At 43.7% G+C, this 22,389-nt stretch overlaps 1 protein-coding gene across 3 annotated transcripts in view; it reads left to right on the top strand.

The window, feature by feature from the left end:
- Window positions 1-22,389, top strand: part of KIAA2012 (KIAA2012 ortholog) — a 159,486-nt gene that overhangs the window by 122,786 nt on the left and 14,311 nt on the right. The window contains exons 14-19 of one of the 3 annotated variants that reach the window (XM_066575418.1): window positions 1,879-1,947; window positions 6,554-6,694; window positions 11,554-11,676; window positions 16,284-16,431; window positions 18,584-18,736; window positions 21,715-21,802. In XM_066575418.1, the coding sequence (XP_066431515.1) occupies window positions 1,879-1,947; window positions 6,554-6,694; window positions 11,554-11,676; window positions 16,284-16,431; window positions 18,584-18,736; window positions 21,715-21,802 (722 nt within the window). Of the gene's footprint in view, window positions 1-1,878; window positions 1,948-6,553; window positions 6,719-11,553; window positions 11,677-16,283; window positions 16,432-18,583; window positions 18,737-21,714; window positions 21,803-22,389 lie in introns of all 3 variants that reach the window. The other 2 variants (XM_066575417.1, XM_066575419.1) reach the window with 2 other exon arrangements.

The raw sequence follows: 22,389 nt of genomic DNA, 5'->3' as shown, positions 1-22,389 counted from the left end.
TCCGATGGTGACAGCCCTTTACATGCTGCAGTGACAACCCTTTACATGCTGCAGTCACATAGACTGCAGCATGTAAAGGGTTAACACAGCAGAGATCGGAGGTTTTCTCTGATCTCTGCTGTAAGAGCTAGTACCTAGCTGTCCTCTGACAGCTAACAACCAGCTCTCCCTGCCACCGAGACCATCGGCTGGCTTCTGACAAGCCGATGGTCTCTATGGCAACTTGTAAACAAAGCAGGACATTGCCGACATGTCGGCAATATCTTCTGCTGGTTTTTCAAAGCCCTTGCTTTGTTCTCTGTGGGTCTGTGCAGGCAGAGCACACTGTCACAGCTTGTGGCATTGTGCTCTGCAGCTCCCATAGTGATACATAGCCCGGAAATCTTCCGGGCTATGTCGCTATGAGCAGTGGAGCTCGTCCCGGAAAATTTCCGGGCGTGCCACTCAAGGGGTTAAAGTGCAATTAAATTACTGGAATTGGTTTCTGATTTCACGAACTCACATAATCTCAAAACCTGCGGACAAAACTGTCGATAATTTTCAGCATTTTTTAAAATTCTCCCTGGGACCATCAGAAATTGTCCAATACTAAGAAACACTGGAAAACCAGCACAAACTCCATACTAATTCTGACCTCTTACACACGATGGTTTTGGAAGCACCAAAATGCTTTCAATATTGTTATAAAAATACAGCGCTGCGTAAAGCTTCCAGGCGCCTCTGTTTAGGCATTTGAAGTCATTCCGAGGATTTATGCCAAGCGAGGGATTTCCGGGCTGCGACGTATTTTTTTCCCCTCACCCGGCCGTGTGAATGGACGAGAAAATGCTAATTAAGCTCGGGACTTGATCACAGAAAATTGTCCATTCCTGCGAATTTAAGTCAGCTTACACAACCGCTAACGACAAGTGAGCGATCGTTTCGCTGTCACATGTAACGATTATCTCACACACTCATTTGAAGTGATAATCGTTGTGTATAAAAGGGCCTTTACACGGAGCAACTACCAATCAGCTAGTTACTCCAAAAAGTCGTTGCATGACCGCGTATCAATAGCAGCCATTTGTTTGCTTTTACGCAGAGCGATGATTGTTTATTGGTTGTTTGCCGAGATATCATTCATAGAGCGGATCTCCAACTACATTTGTTTGAAAGTTGTTTGAATACGAACGACTGTGATTTTACAGCAGACTCTTCATCAAGCAGCGAATATTCTTTTGGGGAGCTGAAATGAAACAAGTAGCAACTTATCGTTCATCACCTCGTCAGTAGCCATGTTTACACTGGCTGACTATTGTTTTATATTTGCTTTTTCAAGTGTTTTTTTTCTTTTTTGGCTGATAGCTATAGCCGTTCTGCATTAGGGTATATTAACCCATTAAGGAAACAACATCCTGCGTGTTAGAACCATTTATAATACCAGTTTCTACTTACTACACAATTAATTCATTTCAAATGTCTTGAACTAACCCCCCTCAACCCCTACAACATGCCCCTCCCTCTGCACGCCTGGACTATCTATCTATGGCACCCCACATTTCTCCACTTTGCCTACCGTGTACATCTACCCCTGTACCTCCTGCATCACTTCTCCTTGTTGTGTGTAAGCTAGTTGGTGCAGCCCCCCCTTCTGTCCTAATAATTGAATACTTCTTGTAACTGTTGTATCGCCTGTGTTCCCCTGTTCTTTGAAAGCGTTGCGGAATAAATTGGCGCTCTACGAATAAAGATTAATGTGTCTTCTAGTATCTGTGAAATTGAGTGATTCCTACCACCATCATAACGGCTTGCTGCTGGATGTGCATGCGTAAAATGCACCTTTTTGTTAATAGTTATGTATAGCTGACCTTTTTGTGAATTTTTTTTGGTGTTTTGCAGAGAGGAAAACTGAAGAACTCTATCAATGAGACATCTCTCCAAGAGGAAAGTGATGAGATGAGTGTTCAGGTGATCAGATGCTGGCATTACACAACAGTTTTAAAGCAACTTTAGTTAGGGATGGTTAGAAAGTAGAGATGAACAAGCATACTCGCTAAGGACAATTGCTCAATCGAGCATTGTCCTTAGCGAGTATCTCCCCACTCGAGAGCAAAGGTTCGGGGGCCGGTGCGGGTGACAGGTGAGTTGCGGCCATGAGCAGGTGGGAGCGGGGGGGAGAGAGGGAGAGAGAGACCTCCCCTCCATTCCTCCCCGACGCTCCCCGCCCGCCGCCAGCAGCAGGCAGGTACTCGCTAAGGGCAATGCTCGATCGAGTAATCGTCCTTAGCGAGTGTGCTCGCTCATCTCTATTAGAAAGGCCTGTAGTGCCAGTTCTTTGAATTATGGACAGTTACAATGAAAGAATAATTAAAATTGCGTAGGGCAGGACTATAGTCAAACTAGGTGAGTGAGAATTAGAACATTAACTGGTAAAACACTTTTATTGTATAAGATGTAAGAAATCATTTTAGAATTATAATACATCTAGTTCACAATCTGCCTCTAGAAGCGGAAAGCGGTTTCCCTATGGCTTCCTTCACGCACAGTTTTTTAGTGGTAATTTTTCTAGGCTATAAAAAAAAACTCTATAAAATTCCGTCATTGTTTTACAAGCGGTTTTTGGTGGTGTTTTGTTTCTTTTTTAAATAAAGGCATGCATTTTGTTTTCCTTATAGAGAAGTCTATGAGAAAAAGTTTGAAAAAAATCTATAGCTGGAGCATACTGTATTTAAAAGAAATGCAATGCTTGCAAGAAACACACGACTAGGGAGGAGAAATGACACAAAAATGCACTGTTTGTAGTGCATTTCATAACTACTTGTTGACCTACAGCTAACATCTGACCACAGTGTTTTGTGGCACTGGGGACAGAGCCGAACAACAGAAATATCCAGAGCCCCAGGCTCAGATACGAATGTAGTGTCCCCTTTGTTAACATTAAAAAACTAAACCCAAAAAACAAAGTCGGGATTGATATATATTTTCCATTTCACTATGTAAATAATGTTTTATACATTGAATTGTGCCATTAAAAAATAAAACTTATCCAGCAAAAAAAACAAAACAAAAAGCAAGCCCTTTTACAGCTATGTTGATGTAAAAATAAAAAAAAGTTATAGTTCTTGGAAGGCATGGATCAAAAGCAGCAACATAATAATTGGCTGTGACCTCAAAGTGTTAAATGTACCGTATTTTCGCCTTATAAGACACACTTTTTCCCCCTCCAAAGCGGGGGGGGGGGGGGGGAGTTGCTGCATCTTATAGAGGGAATGTGCCAAAAAATTTGTTCCGATCGCCATTTTTAGCGCGATCGCGAATTTAACGCACGAACGCCCCACTCCCCAGTCCCGCCCATACATACCTCTGATTGGTCGTGAGCGCCGGCGGGTACTACTGTTGCTCCCCGCCTCCACCAAACAGCTTCCTTCCTTCCTTCTGCTGCACACAGGCTCTGTGATATGGAGCGCCGGTTTTTCAGACCTCTGCTGCTCCCTCTGCTCCGTCGCCCGGCACTAACCCTGCGCTGTCCCTGGGTGAGTTCAAATTTTTTTCCCTATTTTCCCGTTCTAAAACGGGGGTGCGTCCTATAGACCGGTGCGTCTAATAGAACGAAAATACGGTATGTCTATACATGAACATAACCACTACTGTTTGTAATATTCGCTAATCCTTCAACCTTGAAGGGGTTGTGTGTTTTGGACATTTGCCCTATTAGAAGATATAGAGGATAGACCTCTGCTCTGAACCGCGCTCTATTAACTACTGTAGAGACCTACTTAAAAAAAGACATAATTAAGGGGATTTATTAAGACTGGTGTTTCAAACACCGGTGCTAATATGAGCCATGCTGGTGCACAATAAACATAATGTATGAAGAGGAGCATCTTGACACCTTCGTATGCCTACACAGAAATCTGCACTATCTATGAGCTGGAGTAGATTTCTGGTATAATGTATGTCAGTCTCTGGCATAAATTATACATAAATGTGTTGGGCTGCTTCCTGACAAGTGCCATGTCAAACGTTGCAATATTTTTGCACAAGCAGGGCTTGTGTCAAAATTTGCAACTTTTGTATGCCTTTTTTAGCTTCGTAAATCTCCCATTTATGTTTGGTGTACTTGAAGGATGCTAAAAGCAGCAGGTTCTGGACTCTCCTGGTCAACTGAGTCTGTGATAGCCCAAAGATCATAGATCTGGCCTGCTTCCAGGCAGGGGAGCGCCAGACCAAGCTCTGCTAGAGAGATCATGGTCCCTCTCTCTGTGGGCAGTGTGGACATAAGGGACTCATGACCTGGTTCAGGTGAAGGCTGGGCCTTAAAACAGCCCCGAATAGCAGCCATGACTTGAAGGCTTCGTTGATAGCTGACATAGGCCGCAGGAGATGCCATTGCTGAACAAATAAACCATTTTCATTCTCAACAAGCAACAATTTTTGTTTACCAAAAACTCAATCAGTTTACATGACCCTTTTTATCTCATGCCTGGTAGCTTTGGATCGCAATGAACAACAGTTTCTCCTGTTAGAAAGTCCTTGGGCCCGTTATCATGGGGTTCCTGTAATAGTCCTACGCTCGGCTGACCAGGGAAATGTGTTTCTTCTGGTCCGCTGGTTTGACTTAGTCAAAAAGGAGGGAAACTGTTTATTTACAGAATCCCAGGATTCATAGCTCTCCCCCTTTCACTTCTTCCCTTCCGAAAGACCCATGTCTTCTATAGGGCCACAAATACAGCCCAGTAGCTCAAATTAAGCAGCAACTCCTTATCCTGTTTGCAGCCTAGCTGCTCTCTCCACACACTACACTTCTGGTTTCCTCCCGCTCAGCTCTGTTCCTCCATTCCTACCACCCCTAAAGAGGCAGTGCCTCTAGAGAACAACATCACTTTTAACACAACACAACATTTAGAACCTGTACCCCCTTACATATTTTCAGTGAAATATTTAACTTTGTGGACTATGCTATATGCATATTCATAACTAGAGATGAGCGAGTATACTCGCTAAGGCACATTACTCGAGCGAGTAGTGCCTTAGCCGAGTATCTCCCTGCTTGTCTCTAAAGATTCGCGGGCCGGCGGGGAAGAGCGGGGAGGAACGGAGGGGAGATCTCTCTTTCCCTCGCTCCCCCCCCCCCCCCCCCGCAACTCACCTGTCACCCGCGGTGGCCCCCGAATCTTTAGAGACGAGTGGGGAGATACTCGGCTAAGGCACTACTCGCTCATCTCTATTCATAACCTATTGTTCACAGTGAATAGATTTTTGGAAGAAACTCTTTAAGTAAGATGCCTATTATTATCCCAAGATACAGCTGGATGCACTGTTATTTATATACAGTATAAAAGCTGAGACACCGGTAATATAATGTACATGCATACTGCCTGGTAAGAAGAGATAACATTATTTATATAGGACTGTGGCTTAAGCTAAAAGTTTTAAAGACTTTTGTGACTTTTGAATTTTTATCTCCGGCACAACGCCATTGCTTTAGCTACCCCCTCTTTTTCCTGGCACTTTGGCCAATTCGGTAAAATAAGTAGTATGAAGCTGTGGATGAAAGAGCATACGGAAGAACCCAGGCAGACACCTCTGAGCTGTGAGATCCTCTCTCATCTCCTGTATGATCTGGCACCCTGCTGGGAGACCATGCACTATTTATGAATGCACTCTCTGAATATTTACTACCTTGCAAAGTATTCAAGCCTTGAAGTCCTTAGGTTTTATGTTGTCTGGTTTAGCTGATATAGGTGCGCTGTGTCTTTTCACTGGGAAGCCTTTGTTTAAAAGTGGAGAATTATGCCATCAGACAGAGCGCAGGATTTCGACCTGCTAATAGTTTTTAACTTTTTGGGAAAATATCTGTATGTGTTGAAATGCATTATCGTAGCCTTATACAACCTGTATGTGTGAAACAAAAAAAAATGTCTTAAAGAGAGTTGGTTATATGATCCTATCTATGTCATACACTGAAACAGGATCTATCCATTCCGGTAAATGTTTGCATTCCTCATGAAATTACACCACCAAAGTACCTTTTCAACCTCTTTAATGATCCTCAACTCCTACAAATATTATGAGAATTAGATGGATGTTTACTAGAGATGAGGGAGCGTACTCGCTAAGGCAAACTACTCGAGCGAGTAGTGCCTTATGCGAGTACCTGCCCGCTCGTCTCAAAAGTTTCGGGTGCCAGCGCGGGTGAGCAGGGGGGAGTAGGGGGGAGAGAGGGAGAGAGAGATCTCCCCCCCCCCCATTCCTCGCCGTTCCCCGCCGGCACCCAAATCTTTTGAGACGAGTGGGCAGGTTTTTGCATAAGGCACTACTCGCTCGAGTAGTTTGCCATAGCGAGTACGCTCCCTCATCTCTAATGTTTACTTCATATTCAATCGTACAACCAATTTTTCTCCAAACCTGCAGTAATTTGTATCACTGATTATTATATTTACATTGGAAGAATATTACTACAAGCAATTGCAATTACACATCATCTCCAAATTTCTCATACCATTTATTTTATTACAAAGTCTTGTTGTTTTGTTCCCATCTTCAAATTGTGCAAATTATTTCCATTTTTAAGGAATTTGGACAACATAGATTTGCTGAAGAAAATCAAAAAGGAAATAAAGGAGATGTTAGAAATGAGCAGAAGACGGACAAACAGAAGAAACGGACTGAGAAGAAAAGTGATCACAGGGAAAAGGACATAGGAGAAAGAGATGTAAGCGCAAGATCACCAGAACAGGTGCCAGTATTCACATAAAAACATATCATTTGCTGATAGATTTCCATTTCCTACGTCTGTTGTGTGACGTAACTTGTGAAAGCAACCATAGTTTTACAGCCCTAATTCCAAAAACGTTGTGATTAGAGTTGAGCGAACATACTCTGCCGAGCTAGATGCTCGTTCGAGTATTAGCGTACTCAATGGTGCTCGTTACTCGAATGAGCATCAAGCTGTCTTCGACCCCACCCCAGTTTTTGGCTCCTCCCCGGTGTGACGAGAGAGAGAATCAAGAAAAAAAAAAGCTCCGGACGCAGCGTCCCACATACAAAAATGCTCGAGTCTCCCATTGTGGTCAATGGGGTTCGTTACTCGAGTAGAGCTCTCAAATTTTCCGAAAAGCTCGACTCGAATAGCGCGAACCCGAGCATTTGGGTGCTCGCTCATCTCTAGTTGTGATGCTGTGTAAAATGTGAATATATGTTAAGAAAAAAAAAGAATGCAATGATTTGGAAATGTCATATAACAATATGCTATTCACAATAGAATATAGAACACATATCAGAAGTGAGACGTTTTTCCCATTTCATTAAAAAAAAACTCATTTAGAAATTGATGGCAGCAACACATCTCATAAAAGTTGGGACACTGATAAGAAAGAGCTGGATAAGTAAGTGGTACTAATGAAAACAGCTGACTGTATAAAATAGGATGTTAGAGAGGCAGAGTCTCTCCAAAGCAAAGGTGGTAAAATCTATGAAAAACTGCTTCTACAAATCGTGAAACATTTTGAGAAAAATGCTTCTCTATGTAAAATTGCAAACACTTTGACTATCCCACCATCTACAGTACATAATAATATATCATTAAAAGATTCAGAGAATCTAGAGAAATTCATGTGCTCAAGGGACAAAGCCGACGGTCAATATTAGATGTTTAAGATCTACGGGCCCTCAGGCGTCACTGCATTAAAAACAGGCATGATTCTGTAATGAAAATCACTGCATGGGCTCAGAAATACTTCCACAAATCATTGTCTGTGAACACAGCTCGCCGTGCAATCCACAAATACAAGTTAAAGTTGGATCATGCAAAGAAGAAGTCAAATATCTCCACAATCCAGATATTCTGGCGTCTTCTCTGGGCCAAAGCTGATTTAAAATGGACAGAGGCAAAATGTAAAACTGTTCTGTGGTCAGATGGATCAAAATTTGAAATTAATTTTAGAAACCTGCAGAGTTAAGAGGAGAGGGACCATCCAGCATGTTACCAGCACACAGTTCAAAAGTCTGCAGGTCTGATGGTATGGGGCTGCATTAGTGCCTATGGCATTATCAATGCTGAGCAGTATATAGAGGTTTTAGAACAACATATGCTCCCATCCAAACATCTTTCAGGGAAGACCTTGCATATTTCAGCAAGACAATACTAAACCACATACTGCATCCATCACAACAGCATGGCTGTGCAGAAGAAGAGTCCGGGTGCTAAACTGGTTGCCCACAGTCCAGACCTTTCACCACAGAAAACATTTGGCACATTATGAAATGAAAAATCCTGTAAAGAAGACTTAAGACTACTGAGCAGCTAGAACCCTACATCAGACAAGAACGGGACAACATGCCTCTCCCAAAACTCCAGCAATTGGTCTCCTCGCTTCCCATACTGTTGTAAAATGAAGGGATGCTACACAATGGTAGACACAGCCCTGAGACAACTTTTGTGAGATGTGTTGCTGCCATCAGTTTATAAATGAGTTAATTTTTTTTAATGAAATGTAAAAATGTCTCACTTCCCACTTCTGATGTGTGTTCTGGGTTCTATAGTGAATAACATATGGTTGAGATTTCCAAATCATTGCATTTTTTTCCTTTACCTTTCTTTACATTTTACACAGCATCCAGACTTTTTTGGAATTGGGGTTGTAATTAGGTCAGGTCACTGCATACACTATATGGGCAAAAGTATTTGGACACTGCATGTTTTTCAGAAAAAGTTCTATTATGATTCTATTTAGTAAGGTGTCGGCCCTCCTTTTGCTTGTATTACAGCGGCAACACATCAAGGCATACTTTCCACAAGTTCTCTGTAAGTCGGGCAGGAATAGCTCGCCACTCCTCATGCAAGGCTGTGAGAAGAGATTGTTGTGAGGATGGGCACGGATGGCGGTGTCGTACCCGTCGCTCTAGTCTGTCCCACAAGGGCTCGATCGGATGAATGAATAGTTATTACATAACTGGAAGCTTGTTATCTTACCCATGCCCTTCCCAGCATACTGTTTGGCAAACTCAGTATTTGCATATTTGCTGATTTTCCGCAGTGTCCAATTACCTTTGTCCATATAGTGTATCTCATATATTAGCGTACATTTTTGCATTCTGTTTTGTGGAGGATATAATGTTGTTTTTGATGCCAGTGTCAGGAGTTAATCGTGGGAGGATCATTGCATCAGTTTTATTCGAATTGCTTCTTTAAAGTACTAGTCCCATATGAGGCATTTATGGCATATCACCTGAATGTCTTCACTGTAGTATATGCGAGTTGTGAAACAGTTGCTTTTGTAACTTCCAGATGCTAAAGTATAGATATGCGGCCACCTAGTCTCTTTATAGTAGAGAGTTGGGGACCACCATTTTCTGTAAGGTTTGGAGTTCCAGAAGTGGACCCCCATATCTTAGACATTAGGATCTCCTTGTTAATATGCCATAATTGTTTCAGACGAAAATACCCCTTTCCCCTTTAAGGGTAGGTACACGCATCATAGATATGTTTTTTCATGGATATGAATTTCTTCAAAGAATTTTGCAAAAACCAATCACTTACAGCAGAAAAAGCCTGCAGCAGAAAATAGTCAGAGAGAGCGGGAGACTTTGAAATCCGCATGATGCTCTCTTTGTTGCAGAAATGGCGCTAATTTTGACCGCACAATTCATTTGTTGCCATGCAGTGAGTAAATTCTGCACGCCAAATCTGCACCAAAATTTCCATTGCAGTCCTTGGGAGTGGCATATTCTGTATATAGAGAATGAGAAGTCTTCTTTAATGACAAGTGTAACATTACAGAAATGTGTATGGCGGAATAAAAGTTATAAATCACTTTGGTTCCTTTTAAAATTGTAAAACAACAAAGTACAAAATGAATCTAATTCAGTTAAATGCAGTAAGCAGAAGTACAAAGTAGCAGCTTTACAAGGCATTGTAGGATCCCAGCAGTACTGAATAGTGAGAAAGCATTAGTGAACACATTCACCTAACTCCATACAGCTAGTCCACGCTCATTCAATTTAGCATCATACATTAAATCTTTAAGACGTTTCCTTATTTGTGAATCCACAAAAGTCCCTGCTTGTATACCTCAATACCTGAGATTCCTTCCCTTATTTCCTGCCTCTTGCTATTTAGTCACTCCAGGGTCTAAAAGGTGCTTATTTAGACGACTGGATGAACCTTTAACCTAAGTCGCACCTAGTCCTTCGGCACTCCAGCCATGCTTTATAGTAGCTCTCTGCTCCGGCTAATAGAGGAAGAATATTCCACTCTATCAGTAGGTAGGGTTGGGACATCGACACAAAAATATCGATAGTCGATAGTTTGTTCAGCGATAGTCGATACTATCGATTATTGTAAAATATTGGTTGAAAACTATCGATATTTTTGATATATCGACTTTTTAAAATGCTGTATAAAAATAAAACCGGTCGAGGGTTAATAAAGCAACAATCAACAAAAATAATTATAGTTTTCTTTAAAAACTTTAAACTGTTGAATTTAGTATTAACTTCTAACTATTAATAACATGAAAATATATTAAAGTTACAAATGAAAATATAAAATTACAGATGAAACATATAATAAAATCAGGTATATGAAAAGACGTTTTTTATCATTGGCTCCAATAATTGTTATCTAATGAGCCAACAAACACACTGAAACAAGGTCCTGCCGGCTACAAGGATACCAGAAGATGGCGCTGGACCTGACGGGCTGTGAGCGTGATCTCTGTGTGTTTGTGGGGCTGCGTGCCCTGCATTTTTTCAAGTTGCCGCTGAGGGACCAACGGTCTCCATGGCAACTTGTAAACAATGCAGGGCCTGGTAATGCGAACGCAGTTAGATGGGTCTCCTATCTTTTCTATGGGCACTGAGTTTGCATTAGACGCTGAACACACGACATGTCACGTCTCCTTTTCTGGGCACGAACTTTGTGCGTTCAGCGCAGCCCTCCATCTGCATGTGGAAATGCTTTCATTTAGAAAGCATTGCCCACAGCCATCGCGTTAGACACAAGCGTTCAGAGCCTGCACCCCAACGAGATGAACAAACACATGTGGAAAAGGGGCCGAAGACACCACTTTTCTGAGAGTCGTTTTGCCTGGAGCTAACCTTATTGGGGACAAAGTCACCTCACACTTTCCAAAAGTTTCTAGAACTTGTTTATAAGTTCATTAGCGCCTACAGCAGAACTACATCCTGTGCCAACACAAAGGAAGGGGCAGAATGTAAAGAAGGAACATATGGTCACCGGACCACAAGACATGGTTCTTCTTTACAAAAAACGGTATTATATCGCCTTAAACTATTGATGTTACCGATATATCGGACATAACAATATCGATGAAAAGTATCGCCAAAGCATTAGCCATATATCGATGTATCGGTTTTCGATGTCCCAACCTTATCAGTAGGGCATATCAAAAGGGTTTATTTTTTATTTGACAACTTCTTAACAGCCATATTATGATAGCTATACCCCAACTCCATTCAGAAACTGTAGATTTGGGGATCAGATCCCATCAGAACAGAGCAAAGAAACCTGCTTTGTGTACCAATGTATTGTACTTTTCTGTATGACAACAGGAAGACAAATCCTATTCTGAAGACATTTATGCTGAAAATGGTGATGAAGCCTCCAGTACAAGTACTGATGATTTTCAGGATCAAGACATTGAAGAAGGTGCTAAATCTGACCAAAACATGCAGGTACGTTTCAAACAGCAAAACATTTGCACACCCAAGGTAGATATAGAGATGAATACATTGGTTCTATATCCAGTCTTACCATGTTTCCCCAAAAATAAGACCCTGTCTTATATTATTTTGCATGGCTGAAATTAGTTCATCCAGCACTGGCTCTGATTGGTTCTCGAGCGCTGCGGGTCAGCCAATCAGAGCAATCGCTTTCTGGAGGCAGGATTTACAAACCCCGTTACCAGCAAGTGATGTTGTGTCGGCGCTGAGAACTGCAAGCCAGCCTGCCCGTAACTGTGGAGACCAGCTGGAGGGACTCAAACAGCGCCTGCTAGGTAAGTATTGTTTTTTTTTCACGTAGTGTGGATGGAGATTATTTTCAGGGTAGGGCTTATATTTCAAGCCCTCTTTCCACTCCCCATTTTGAGAATAAGGGTAGGGATTATTTTACGGGTGGGTCTTACTTTCAAGGAAACACTGTGCTTTGTTTAAGGGGTTGTACCACAATTGCAAGTTATCCCCTATCTACAGGATAGGGCATAATTTGTTGATCAGTGAGGATCTCTCCACTGAGACCCTCGCTGATCTGGACTGCTGTGCCCCTTTCTGTCTGTGACCGTGGGGGTTACTTTTTCCCCTGCAGTGACATCACTGTGAATGGAGCACTGGCCAAACATGCGTGGTAAAAGCACTCCATTCATTTCAATGGGGCTGATGGAAATAGATGAGCAGGTGCTGCTTGACTATCTCTGCAGTCCCCATGAAAGTGAATGAATTGGCAGTGCAATTGCGTGATCAGCTCTCCATTCAGCCCTCTCCTCACTGCTCCAATTAGCAGAGAGGACGCACTGGTCCAATCAGCTGGGAGGCAGAATCTGTGGGTGCACAGGGGGGAGCAGCCAGTAAAAATAGCCCCTCCACCACAACTAAGTGGACTTTTATAGATGGCAAGAAATTGTTCGCCCGAGCGAATATGCAAACGGTGATATTTTTTAACCGGGTCGTTCAGTCATTCAGTTTGCTATATAAGTGAATGAGAATGGCTAAACGATTGGCATTTAAACTGAACGATTGGCGAACAAGCCAACAATGATTTTTACGCTCTCATGAAATGAATGATAAGTGAATGAATTAGTTCATCATTCAATTGTTGCCCGAGTTTACACCGAACGAGTATTGTTCAAATTCGAATAGTTCAGTGATTTTTTTTTTTTATCCTTGGCCAATAATCACTAAGGTGCACCTTAAGTAAATGTCCCAGTAACTACAGCAGCTCAATACTTAACAAAAGGCAGTAGATTACAGAGGGAAGGGAGACCCCTAGTGGCAGTAACTTCAAACTTGATTTACAGTGGTAAAACAACAATATTTTTAATGAAAACAGACTGATGAGACACTCACAGGCTATTACATGAACATAAGTTATCTGAAAAGTTAGTACTATTGATGACCTATCCTCAGGGGTCAGAGTAGCAGCTTCCGCTCTATAGCCCGGTTTGTAGCCGCGCTGACAGCAGGCGCATGATCAGCTGATCGTCCAAAGCAATGGTCCCCAGCCAATCAATTCTTGATGACCAATCCTGATGATAGGTCATCAATTATATTTCCCTTTAAAACCCCTTTAAGAGTTCATCTATGCCACCCCCACCCCAACCTCAATAAAAAGAAGCACTAATTTTACAGGCATTAAAAGCGCCCATACACAAGATACCCAACACATATTTGAACTATTAAGACTTGTCTGAGGTGACAAGTAGTGGCCCCGATAGTGAGTGTTCCTCTTAGTGGCCCCAATACTAATAGCGCCCTTAATGGCTCCAGTAGCAATAATGACCTCCATAGTGGCCTCAGTAGTAACAGTGACCCCTTTAGTGGTCCCGATAGTAAGTGCTTCCTTTAGGAGCCCTAGTAGTAATAGTGTCCCCTTTAGTGGTCCCAGTATTAAAAGTGTCCCCCTTAGTGATCCCAGTATTCAAAGTGACCGCCATAGTGGATTGAGTAGTAATAATGACCTCCATAGTGGCCCCAGTAGTAATAGTTACCCCATATTGGCCACAGTAGTAATAGTGACTCCCATGTTGTTCTCAGTAAGAATAGTGACCCCCATAGTAGCCCAAGCAGTAATAGTCACTCTCACAGTGCCCCCAGTAATAATAGTGACCCCCAAAATGGCACCAGTAGTAATACTGTCCCCTTAGTGGTCCCAGTATTAATAGTGACATTTGTGGTGTCAGTAGTAATAATGACCTTCATAGTGGCCCAAGTAATAATAGTGACCCCACTAGTAGTCCTAGTAGTAATAGTGTCCCCCCTATTGCCCTCCGGGCAGGCAGCCACCCAACAAGCAAATCAATTACGCAGCCTGCAGCTCTGATCTGGAGGTGGCCGCCGCTGCTGTACCCCCTCACCTCTCCCCTTACCCCCGTCCCCCGGCATCTGCGCTGCATGCACAAACACAGACACCAGGGTGAATTGGTCAGGGGTGCAGGCTGGGTGAGTGAAATGCTTGTCAGGTTGCTGCACAGCCAGCTGGCAGCTGGCAATTGTTTTTTATGGGCCATTACCAGCCGGTGGCAATCCACCACCCCTCTGAGATCCTGCAGTCCATGTGCCAAATTTATTGTATTGTTCAGTTATGACTAAGGGTAAAGATTCAACACTGACAGATTTGAGTTGAAGATAGGTAACGGTCCGTGTTATACCGGCAGTTATGGCATATTCTGACACAGTGGTCATGTTGTGGGTTTTACAGCGCCTTCCACGAAACTGCAGTATTTGCACTTTCTTTGCCAAATTGTTGCAAAACGCTAAATTTTGTGGTAGACTTAATGAGAAAAGAAAAAGCAACATGACCCCTGTCTGAATATATCCTTAGTTTGGCTAGGCGCTGATTTGGGTTTATTGCTTGGGATGAAATCTAACTTCATCCAAACCCCTGGGTTAACAACTAATCAAGGCGCTTAACGCTGCGCCCGCGGCTCTCACTAGCGTATGTGTTTTCTTGATGACTGTTGGGCTGCACTTGCAAGTACAGGTGCTGCTTGGCAGTAAGCACTATTGCACAAGTGTTAACGGCGCTCGTGTATTAACAGCCTAAAGATAATTTAAAGGGGCTTTCCAGTTTTAAATAATTAGGGTTTAATTACTGTATAAAGGGAAAAGCCTATGCGGCTTTCTCATATACTTAAGGTATTAATTCCTCACCAATTTCATCAGCATCAGTTTAACTGGTGTGGCGCACTACCGAGATATTGTAGTGCTCCTATAATAGCTTGGCAGCCATTAGACTACCATGGGCTATGCAAATTATGTCATGTGCCGAACAAACAAATTGATGTGCCACCTGCCAAACAGACGTTCAACGTGTATTAGTTTGCCGTCAGTAAATGAGCACACTCTTGTTTAATTGCAGAGCAGTGAGTCTCAGCATAGCTAGTCTTAAAGTTGATTTACACTCAATGATTATCGCTCACAATTCGTCCAAAACACAGCTTAAGGCTGCATTCCCACGAACGTAAATCGGCTCGGTTTTCACACTGAGCCGATATACGTCGTCCTCATCTGCAAGGGGGGGAGGATGGAAGAGCCAGGAGCAGAAACTGAGCTTCCGCCCCCTCTCTGCCTACTCTCCGCCCCACTGCACTATTTGCAATGAAAGGAGGCGGAACTGGGGCGGGGCTAAGGTTAAAAAAAAAATTAGCCACACCCCGTTCCGCCTCTCCCCATTGCAAATAGTGCAGAGGGGTAGAGAGGGGGCGGGAGCTCAGTTCCTGCTCCTGGCTCTTCCATCCCCCCTCCCCTGCACATGAGGACGACGTATATCGGCTCGGCGTGAAAACTGAGCCAATATACGTTCGTGTGAATCCAGTCTTTGAGCGATAGCTGTTGCATGTAAATGTGTGCCCATTGTGCACTTACTGTGCGCTTTTCGTCCATTGCTGAGTGCAGCTCAGCATAAAAGCAGTTGTGCCCAATAAGAGGGACGGCATGCTGTGTTCTCTGCGGGCAGCGCTGATAGTATTGTATGTAGCCTTAGGCCGCCTGCAGACAAGCGGGTCAGATCCGGCAGCGAGAATTCTCGCCACGAGACCCGACCCGAGCGCCTGCAGAGACAAGCGCGTACTCACCCGCGCCCAGCGGCCCCGGCCCTTTCATGTGCCGGCTGCCGGGCAGCCGGCGCATGCGCAGACCGGAGCCGGCGTCCGGGTGAGTGACGTTTCTGTGCAAGGCTCTGCGAGCCCCGCACAAAAATAGGACATGCCGCGGTTTGTTTGCTGCACGAGATTTCGCGCGGCCAAACTGCGGCCGTCTGCATAGGAGTGCGTATTGTAATGCACTCCTATCCAGGCTTTGAGCGGCGGAAATCCCGCCGTGGGATTTACGCCCGTGTGCAGGCGGCCTTACTCTCAACTGAGAAGTGGAAGTGGATAGGCATCCTGAAATAAAGAATGAAACAATGTAGCAAACTACTAAGAGAGATGCTGTGGATGTATTTAGTTCAGAGTACTGTCTAGACTGCCTAGAACTGTTTTCATTCTTGGGATTGGCTATCTACCCATTTCCACTCAATGATTGGTTGTAATAATTCCCACCTGCATCTATTTTATATTTGATTGCAGAACAAAAATGAACAGAAATTAGACCAAGAGGAAAAAAACGTGCATGGAACAGACCAACAGATCAGTGTGCATGGAACAGACCAACAGAGAAAAAATGGACAAGAAACAGACCAACAGATACAAAAAGAGAACCAGCAACCTTCCTCAGGTGAAGATTCATAACTATGGCTTTTTGGGGTTTTTTTTTCTTTAAAAAATTAAATTCTGCTCTGTGACATAGATATGAAGGATAGAGGTCTGGAACCATCCAGGCAACAGGCTTTGACATAGTAATGGGCCCCAGAAGCCATCAGAAGACATGGATATATTCCCAATTCACCTATTTGGACTTGTTGGCTATCTGCCAAGTGTGTGCAATGATGCCAAAAATGTTCATGATTAAAAAAAAAAGTGACATGTATGAATTTTGAGACAGTGGTGTGTGTGTGTGGGGGGGGGGGGGGGGGGGGGCTCCTCAGAATAATTTCTCTGGGGGCCCCAAGTTTGTCACTGAAAAGACCCCTATTAGGAGGGAGATTTTTCCTGGGTCCAGACAGTCAGCAGCTCGGATCACTATTTAAGACATCCGGTTTTAGGCCTCATGTCCACTTGCACACATGGATTCCATTGCTGAATCCCGCAGCGGTATCCATGTGTGCCCGCGGACATGGATAGGAAACGACAGTTTCTTACCTCTCCGAATCCAGCGCGGGTCTCCTCCGAGCCGGCCGGATCTTCTTTCTTCAGCACGGCGGATGCGCCTGGGAGCATCGGGCGACACATCCAGCGAGCATGCTGTGCTTTCTTCTTCTTTTTTTTAATCTCCTGCTTTCCCGTGGATCCCCAGCACGTCCACAACGACAGTTGTGGGTGTGCCATGGTGGGGACGGCTTCCATTGACTTCAATTAAAGCTGTCCCTGCAGGTTCCGCAGGCAAATGCAGCATGCTGCAATTTCTTCCCGCACGTGCAGTCCATACACAGGGGGAAAAAAAGTCACATCCGCAAGCTTTTACTTGCCGTGCGGATGCTAATACATCCCTATGGGCGGCAAGAGGTGCGGATCTCCCACACAGGAGACACACACGGATGGACCTTTGGGCCTTAATATTAAATAGTGCTACTAGGACTATGCAGATTTATTCGTGGCTTTTGGTGTGATGTTTGCATCCAGTATCTGCAACAACATACAATACACGTCAATGGGCTTTACTAACTGTATATATTTAGATCTGCAGTATACAGATACATTGCAGCTTTGCTGTGGATTTTCATCACTTCTGGGAAAATACAGCCGTATTTATTCAATGGTCGGATTGTAATTTGAGACAGAATAGTATCAATCAGGAGAAAGATATAATTACATATCTTTATTTGAGTGTTAGTGTTCCTTTTAAGTAATTTTTCCATCATAAAGAAATAAATTGGCAAAAAAGTGGCTAAAACAAAGAAAAAAAACAGGACTTCCCTCTTAAATGAGCCCCAGCTTCATCGCCCCCAGTCTGAAGTTCTTGCAGGTGTCACAAGCCATTCATGGAGGCTACCTACACACAGGGGAGCGCGATATCGGGCTGCGAAACGTGACTTGAATCTCATTGAATGGCTGTGATTGGTTCATTGAGCGCTGCAGTGATTGGCTGAGCCATGGTGCTCGAGAACCAATCAGAGCCAGCACTTCCTGGAGGCGGAGTTTTTAAAACACCTGACCAGGAAGCGCTGGCTGTAGACTACAAACCAGTGCCAGAGCTGCGAAGGAGTAGTGCAACGGAGCGGACAGCGCCTGTTAGGTAATGTATTGTTTTTCTTTTATGCAGCTAGGGGTTATTTTAGTGCAGAAACTCTAGGACTTCCTAATGTAAAAGTTGTATTGCACCGCATGAAAAATGTGTTTTCATGTAATATCAAGGATGGCTCCATAGGGAAACATGGGCTACAAAGCATCGCAAATCGGGGCAGTATAGAGCATGGCGCTTTTTTTTTTTATTTCTCACAATGCAGCAGCCTAAAAAACAGCGCTAATGTGAAGGAGCGCATTGGAAAGCATGCGCTATACATACGTGCGATTTGTAGCGCTGTCTTATCGGGACAAAATTGCGCGATTTTGTTGCCCGTGTGAAAGCGGCCTTACCACTTAAACATCAGAACTATAAAGAACATTTCAGCTTCTGCTCATCTTCAGTTTATTATGTATATTTATATGGAAAATATACATTTCATTCTGAAAATAGAAAACCCGGCTAAAATGTAAATCACAACAACTTTTTATCAGGGTAAGAAAACCATTTCCAGCATTTCATATTTCTGCCCTGCATGTCTATCCAGATGCCACAAACATCAGACCAAAACCATCGGAGACACAATCAGGTCACGAAGGCGCATCTCCTGGACTGGACACAAGCCGCTTACAAGAAAGTACAGACAGTGATCCTTCAGCTCCCTCTGCTGGTCAGGATCAGTCTGTACAAGTCATAACAGGTATGGATATTTGTGGGTCGTTGATTAAAATTAGCGCAGGAATCATCTCCTACTATTCCGATAATATTATTCGCCATGTATTCCATTTCAACATTTTAGTATAGAGTTATATGAAATTCTTCCTTTAGCTTCTTAGCGGGATCAAAGTCCTCAAACAAGTTTTCAGCATATGCTAAAATTGCATTTCTACCATGTGTGTCTTGAAATTCTTAAGGCCCCTTACAACTATCGGATGTATAAGCGTCCGACAACCGATCCAGCGACTTTAGGGCTCATTCACACAAGCGTGAATATGCAGAGTATTACGCACACATTTTTACGCGAGTAATACACAGTGAATAGACCCTGTTGATTTGAATGTGTTTTTTCACAGCGGAGTAATTTTTATGCGACTTTCGCAATTGTGAAAAAAGTAGCATATCCAATTTTGGTGTGTATTATGCACCGTAATAGCCCATTGAAAGCAACAGGCATGTGTAAATACACGGGAAAACTGCGTATTTACATACAAACTCAACACAGAGGTTAGAACTTGATTTTAATGGGTATATTCTCATTAACATGTTTCATGCACGTGCAAAAAATAGGACCTGTTCTGTTTTCCTGCCTTTTGCACAGCAAAAGCCCCATAGAAGTCTATGGGAGGTGCCCAAATATGCAAGGGGAAGGCTGTGACACTGCACGAAACACAGGGAAAAGAACACATCTGGACCTCATTAGGCTAATTAGCCTTTTATTCCACGGAAAGGGTGTGTCATGCGCCCGTGTGAACTGGCTATGTTTGGGCAAAAAGTACAGTAATATGCGCAGACGTGTGTGAAAATACGTTATACGCCCGTGTGAATAAGCCCTAACACTGCAAATATGTCAGGAGACTGAATGGTAAGGCAGCCATTATGAATTTAACGGGACATAAAGGGGTTTTTCAAGTTATTGGACCTTAGAAGTCCACATGACAGGTTTACAGGACGTCACTGGGCCTTCTGGTCAGATGATGTCACCTGCCACAGCCGCAGTGAATATATTTTATATAATTTTGGCCATGGGAGACCCAAAGGTATATAAAATAAATAACTCAGAAAACCCCTTTAAGGTTAGTTTCTCACAGCATAAAATTCAGGCTGGATTCAGACAACAGTATATCAGCTCGGTTTTCACGCCGAGCCGATATACGGTGTCCTCATCTGCAGGGGGGGGGGGGGGGGGAATGGAAGAGCCAGGATCAGGAACTGAGCTTCCACCCCCTCTCCACCCCTCTGCACTATTTGCAATGAAAGGAGGCGGGACTAAGTGCCATGAATTAGCCCCGCCCCCACCCCGCCTCTCCCCATTGCAAATAGTGCAGAGGGGCGGAGAGGAGGCAGAGAGGGGGTGGGAGCTCAGTTCCTGCTCCTGGCTCTTCCATCCCCCCCCCCCCCCCCCGCAGATGAGGACGACATATATCGGCTGGGCTTGAAAACCGAGCCGATATACGGTCGTCTGAATCCACACTTAGACTGTGAACCCGCGCCAAAATCAGCTATGAGATCTCCAGGGGTTTGTTGTGGATTCAGCTGTGGATTTCATTCGGTGCATAAACATGAATAAAGTCTGCTGTGAAATATCCGCACCAAATAGAACATGCCGAGGGTTTAAAGATCTGCAACGTGACACACATCTGCAGCCGATTTTTCTGCTGTGATTGAATGATGTTGGTTGAAACCCTATTCAATAACCGTGTACTGCACTTGGTTACAGAATGTGGATGCCGCCATGTGTGAAACCGCTCTTCTAGCATATTTGATAGATGGAGGTTTCACTTATGGGACCTACACCTATCTCTAGAATGGGGTCTCCTGACACCTGCCCATCCTGATAATGCTTGCTGTAGTAGATCACTGATATTACTGAAACCGGCTGAACTACACTGTTTCTAGAACTCACAGAGAAGGGAATTGGAGTTAAGGAAACCGTATAACACAGCCAACTAAAGTGTTTCCATAACTCATGCCCTCCAATGGAAGTTACGGAAACCAAGTAAGACAGCCAAGACATACAGCCAGGCCAGAGGCTGGGGAGGCCAGAATGTATAGGTGTGAGTCCGAGTGGTTAGACCCACATCTTGTGGATATGCCATATAAGGGCTCCTGCTCATGGACGGATATTAGCGACGGAATCTGTGGCAGGCGTCCGCAGCAAATACTATCCATAGCATGCTATGGGAAATCGATTCTTCCTGCAGACTTGCGGAAACCATTTTCGGTTTCCGCAAGCAGAGGAAAAATCGCAGCATGCTCCATTTTTTTAACGTGGACGGCTTCCATTGAAGTCGGTGGAAGCCAGCCAATCCGTGACCCTTTCACAATCACAGATTCTGGTAGACGGCCTGAGTCTGAGATGGGAACACCCCTTTATGCTTCTCCACAGTTCTCTAAACTCAGATTACGACCTCATGTCCACGTGTGGATTTCTGCAGCGGAGGACCTGCAAGTCAGTGTGAAAATTATTTTTAAATGCTTGTTAGCGATCTCGGATGCAGTTTTTTTTCCAGCGCGGATGCACCGCAGATCATCCGCCCGGGAAAAAATTGCAAGCCCAAAATGCCTGCCTTCCCACTCCTCCCCACCTTCCTGCTTGGTCTCCAAGCAACCAGAGAGGTATCTGCCTACAAATCCGTAATTGAATTGCGAATGCATTGTGCATCGCTCGCTTCCATAGAAATCAATGGATCCCATCCGCGCGGAATCTGCATTAAAATGGACTATGCCGCGATTTCTTTTCTGCGCAAAAAATATGCAAAACGAATCTGCATGTGTGAACGGAGGTACGGACACTCCATGCTTTCCTATGGGCGGCTTGAGCTGCGGATCTTTCACGCGGGTTCCGCAAATCAAATCCGCCCGCGGACATGAGGCCTACCCTATCAGTTAAAAGTACAGTGTGCATAAAGAGGACCATGCTTACATTTACAGTACCTGTCCTGGATTTTGCTTTAATAGGTTCAGGAAAACAACCAAATGTAAAATACAAAACCTCCAGAACGACCAAGACACAAAATCCAGAACCCAGTGGGAAAACTCCAGAAATGTGAGTAACCTGCCTGGAAGGTCTCTGTTCTTAGATGTGCTATCCATTATCCACAATTCCTATCTGCCCTTCTACATCCCCGGGCTTCAAATTCTTGCATCTGCTAAATATTGCAAAATAGTTCAGCAGCAACACATACTACCCTGTTTCCCTGAAAATAAGACATAGCACGATTTTCCTGAATTTTTGAGGATGCAAAATGATTTTTCAGGCTTTTTGAGGAAGCTTGAAATATAAGCCCTACTCCAAAATTAAGCCCTGCTAACAGTTAATTTAAAAAAGTCAATTTAAATAGCGTCCAGGCAGCTATACATGTAAAAAAGTTAAACCTTTTTGAAGAAAAATTAATATAAGACACTGTCTTATTTTGGGGGAAACACGGCAGTATAAGGCCAGTATAGTAATCCATCCATAATGCGGATACGTGATACAGATGTGCCACAGATGAAGCTGCAACCTTCATCGGCTTTTGATGGATTTAATCATATTTGTTGGGCAAATGCGGATCAAATACTGATGACATATGGATGCATTCATATTTTAATCACTTTCCATATACCCTGTTTCCCTGAAAATAAGACATAGCA

The sequence above is a fragment of the Eleutherodactylus coqui genome, chromosome 8, assembly GCF_035609145.1.
Source record: "Eleutherodactylus coqui strain aEleCoq1 chromosome 8, aEleCoq1.hap1, whole genome shotgun sequence".
In the NCBI taxonomy this organism is placed as follows: Eukaryota; Metazoa; Chordata; class Amphibia; order Anura; family Eleutherodactylidae; genus Eleutherodactylus; species Eleutherodactylus coqui.
Note: the sequence above shows the minus strand (reverse complement) of the source record. Positions and strands in the feature narration are given on the sequence as shown.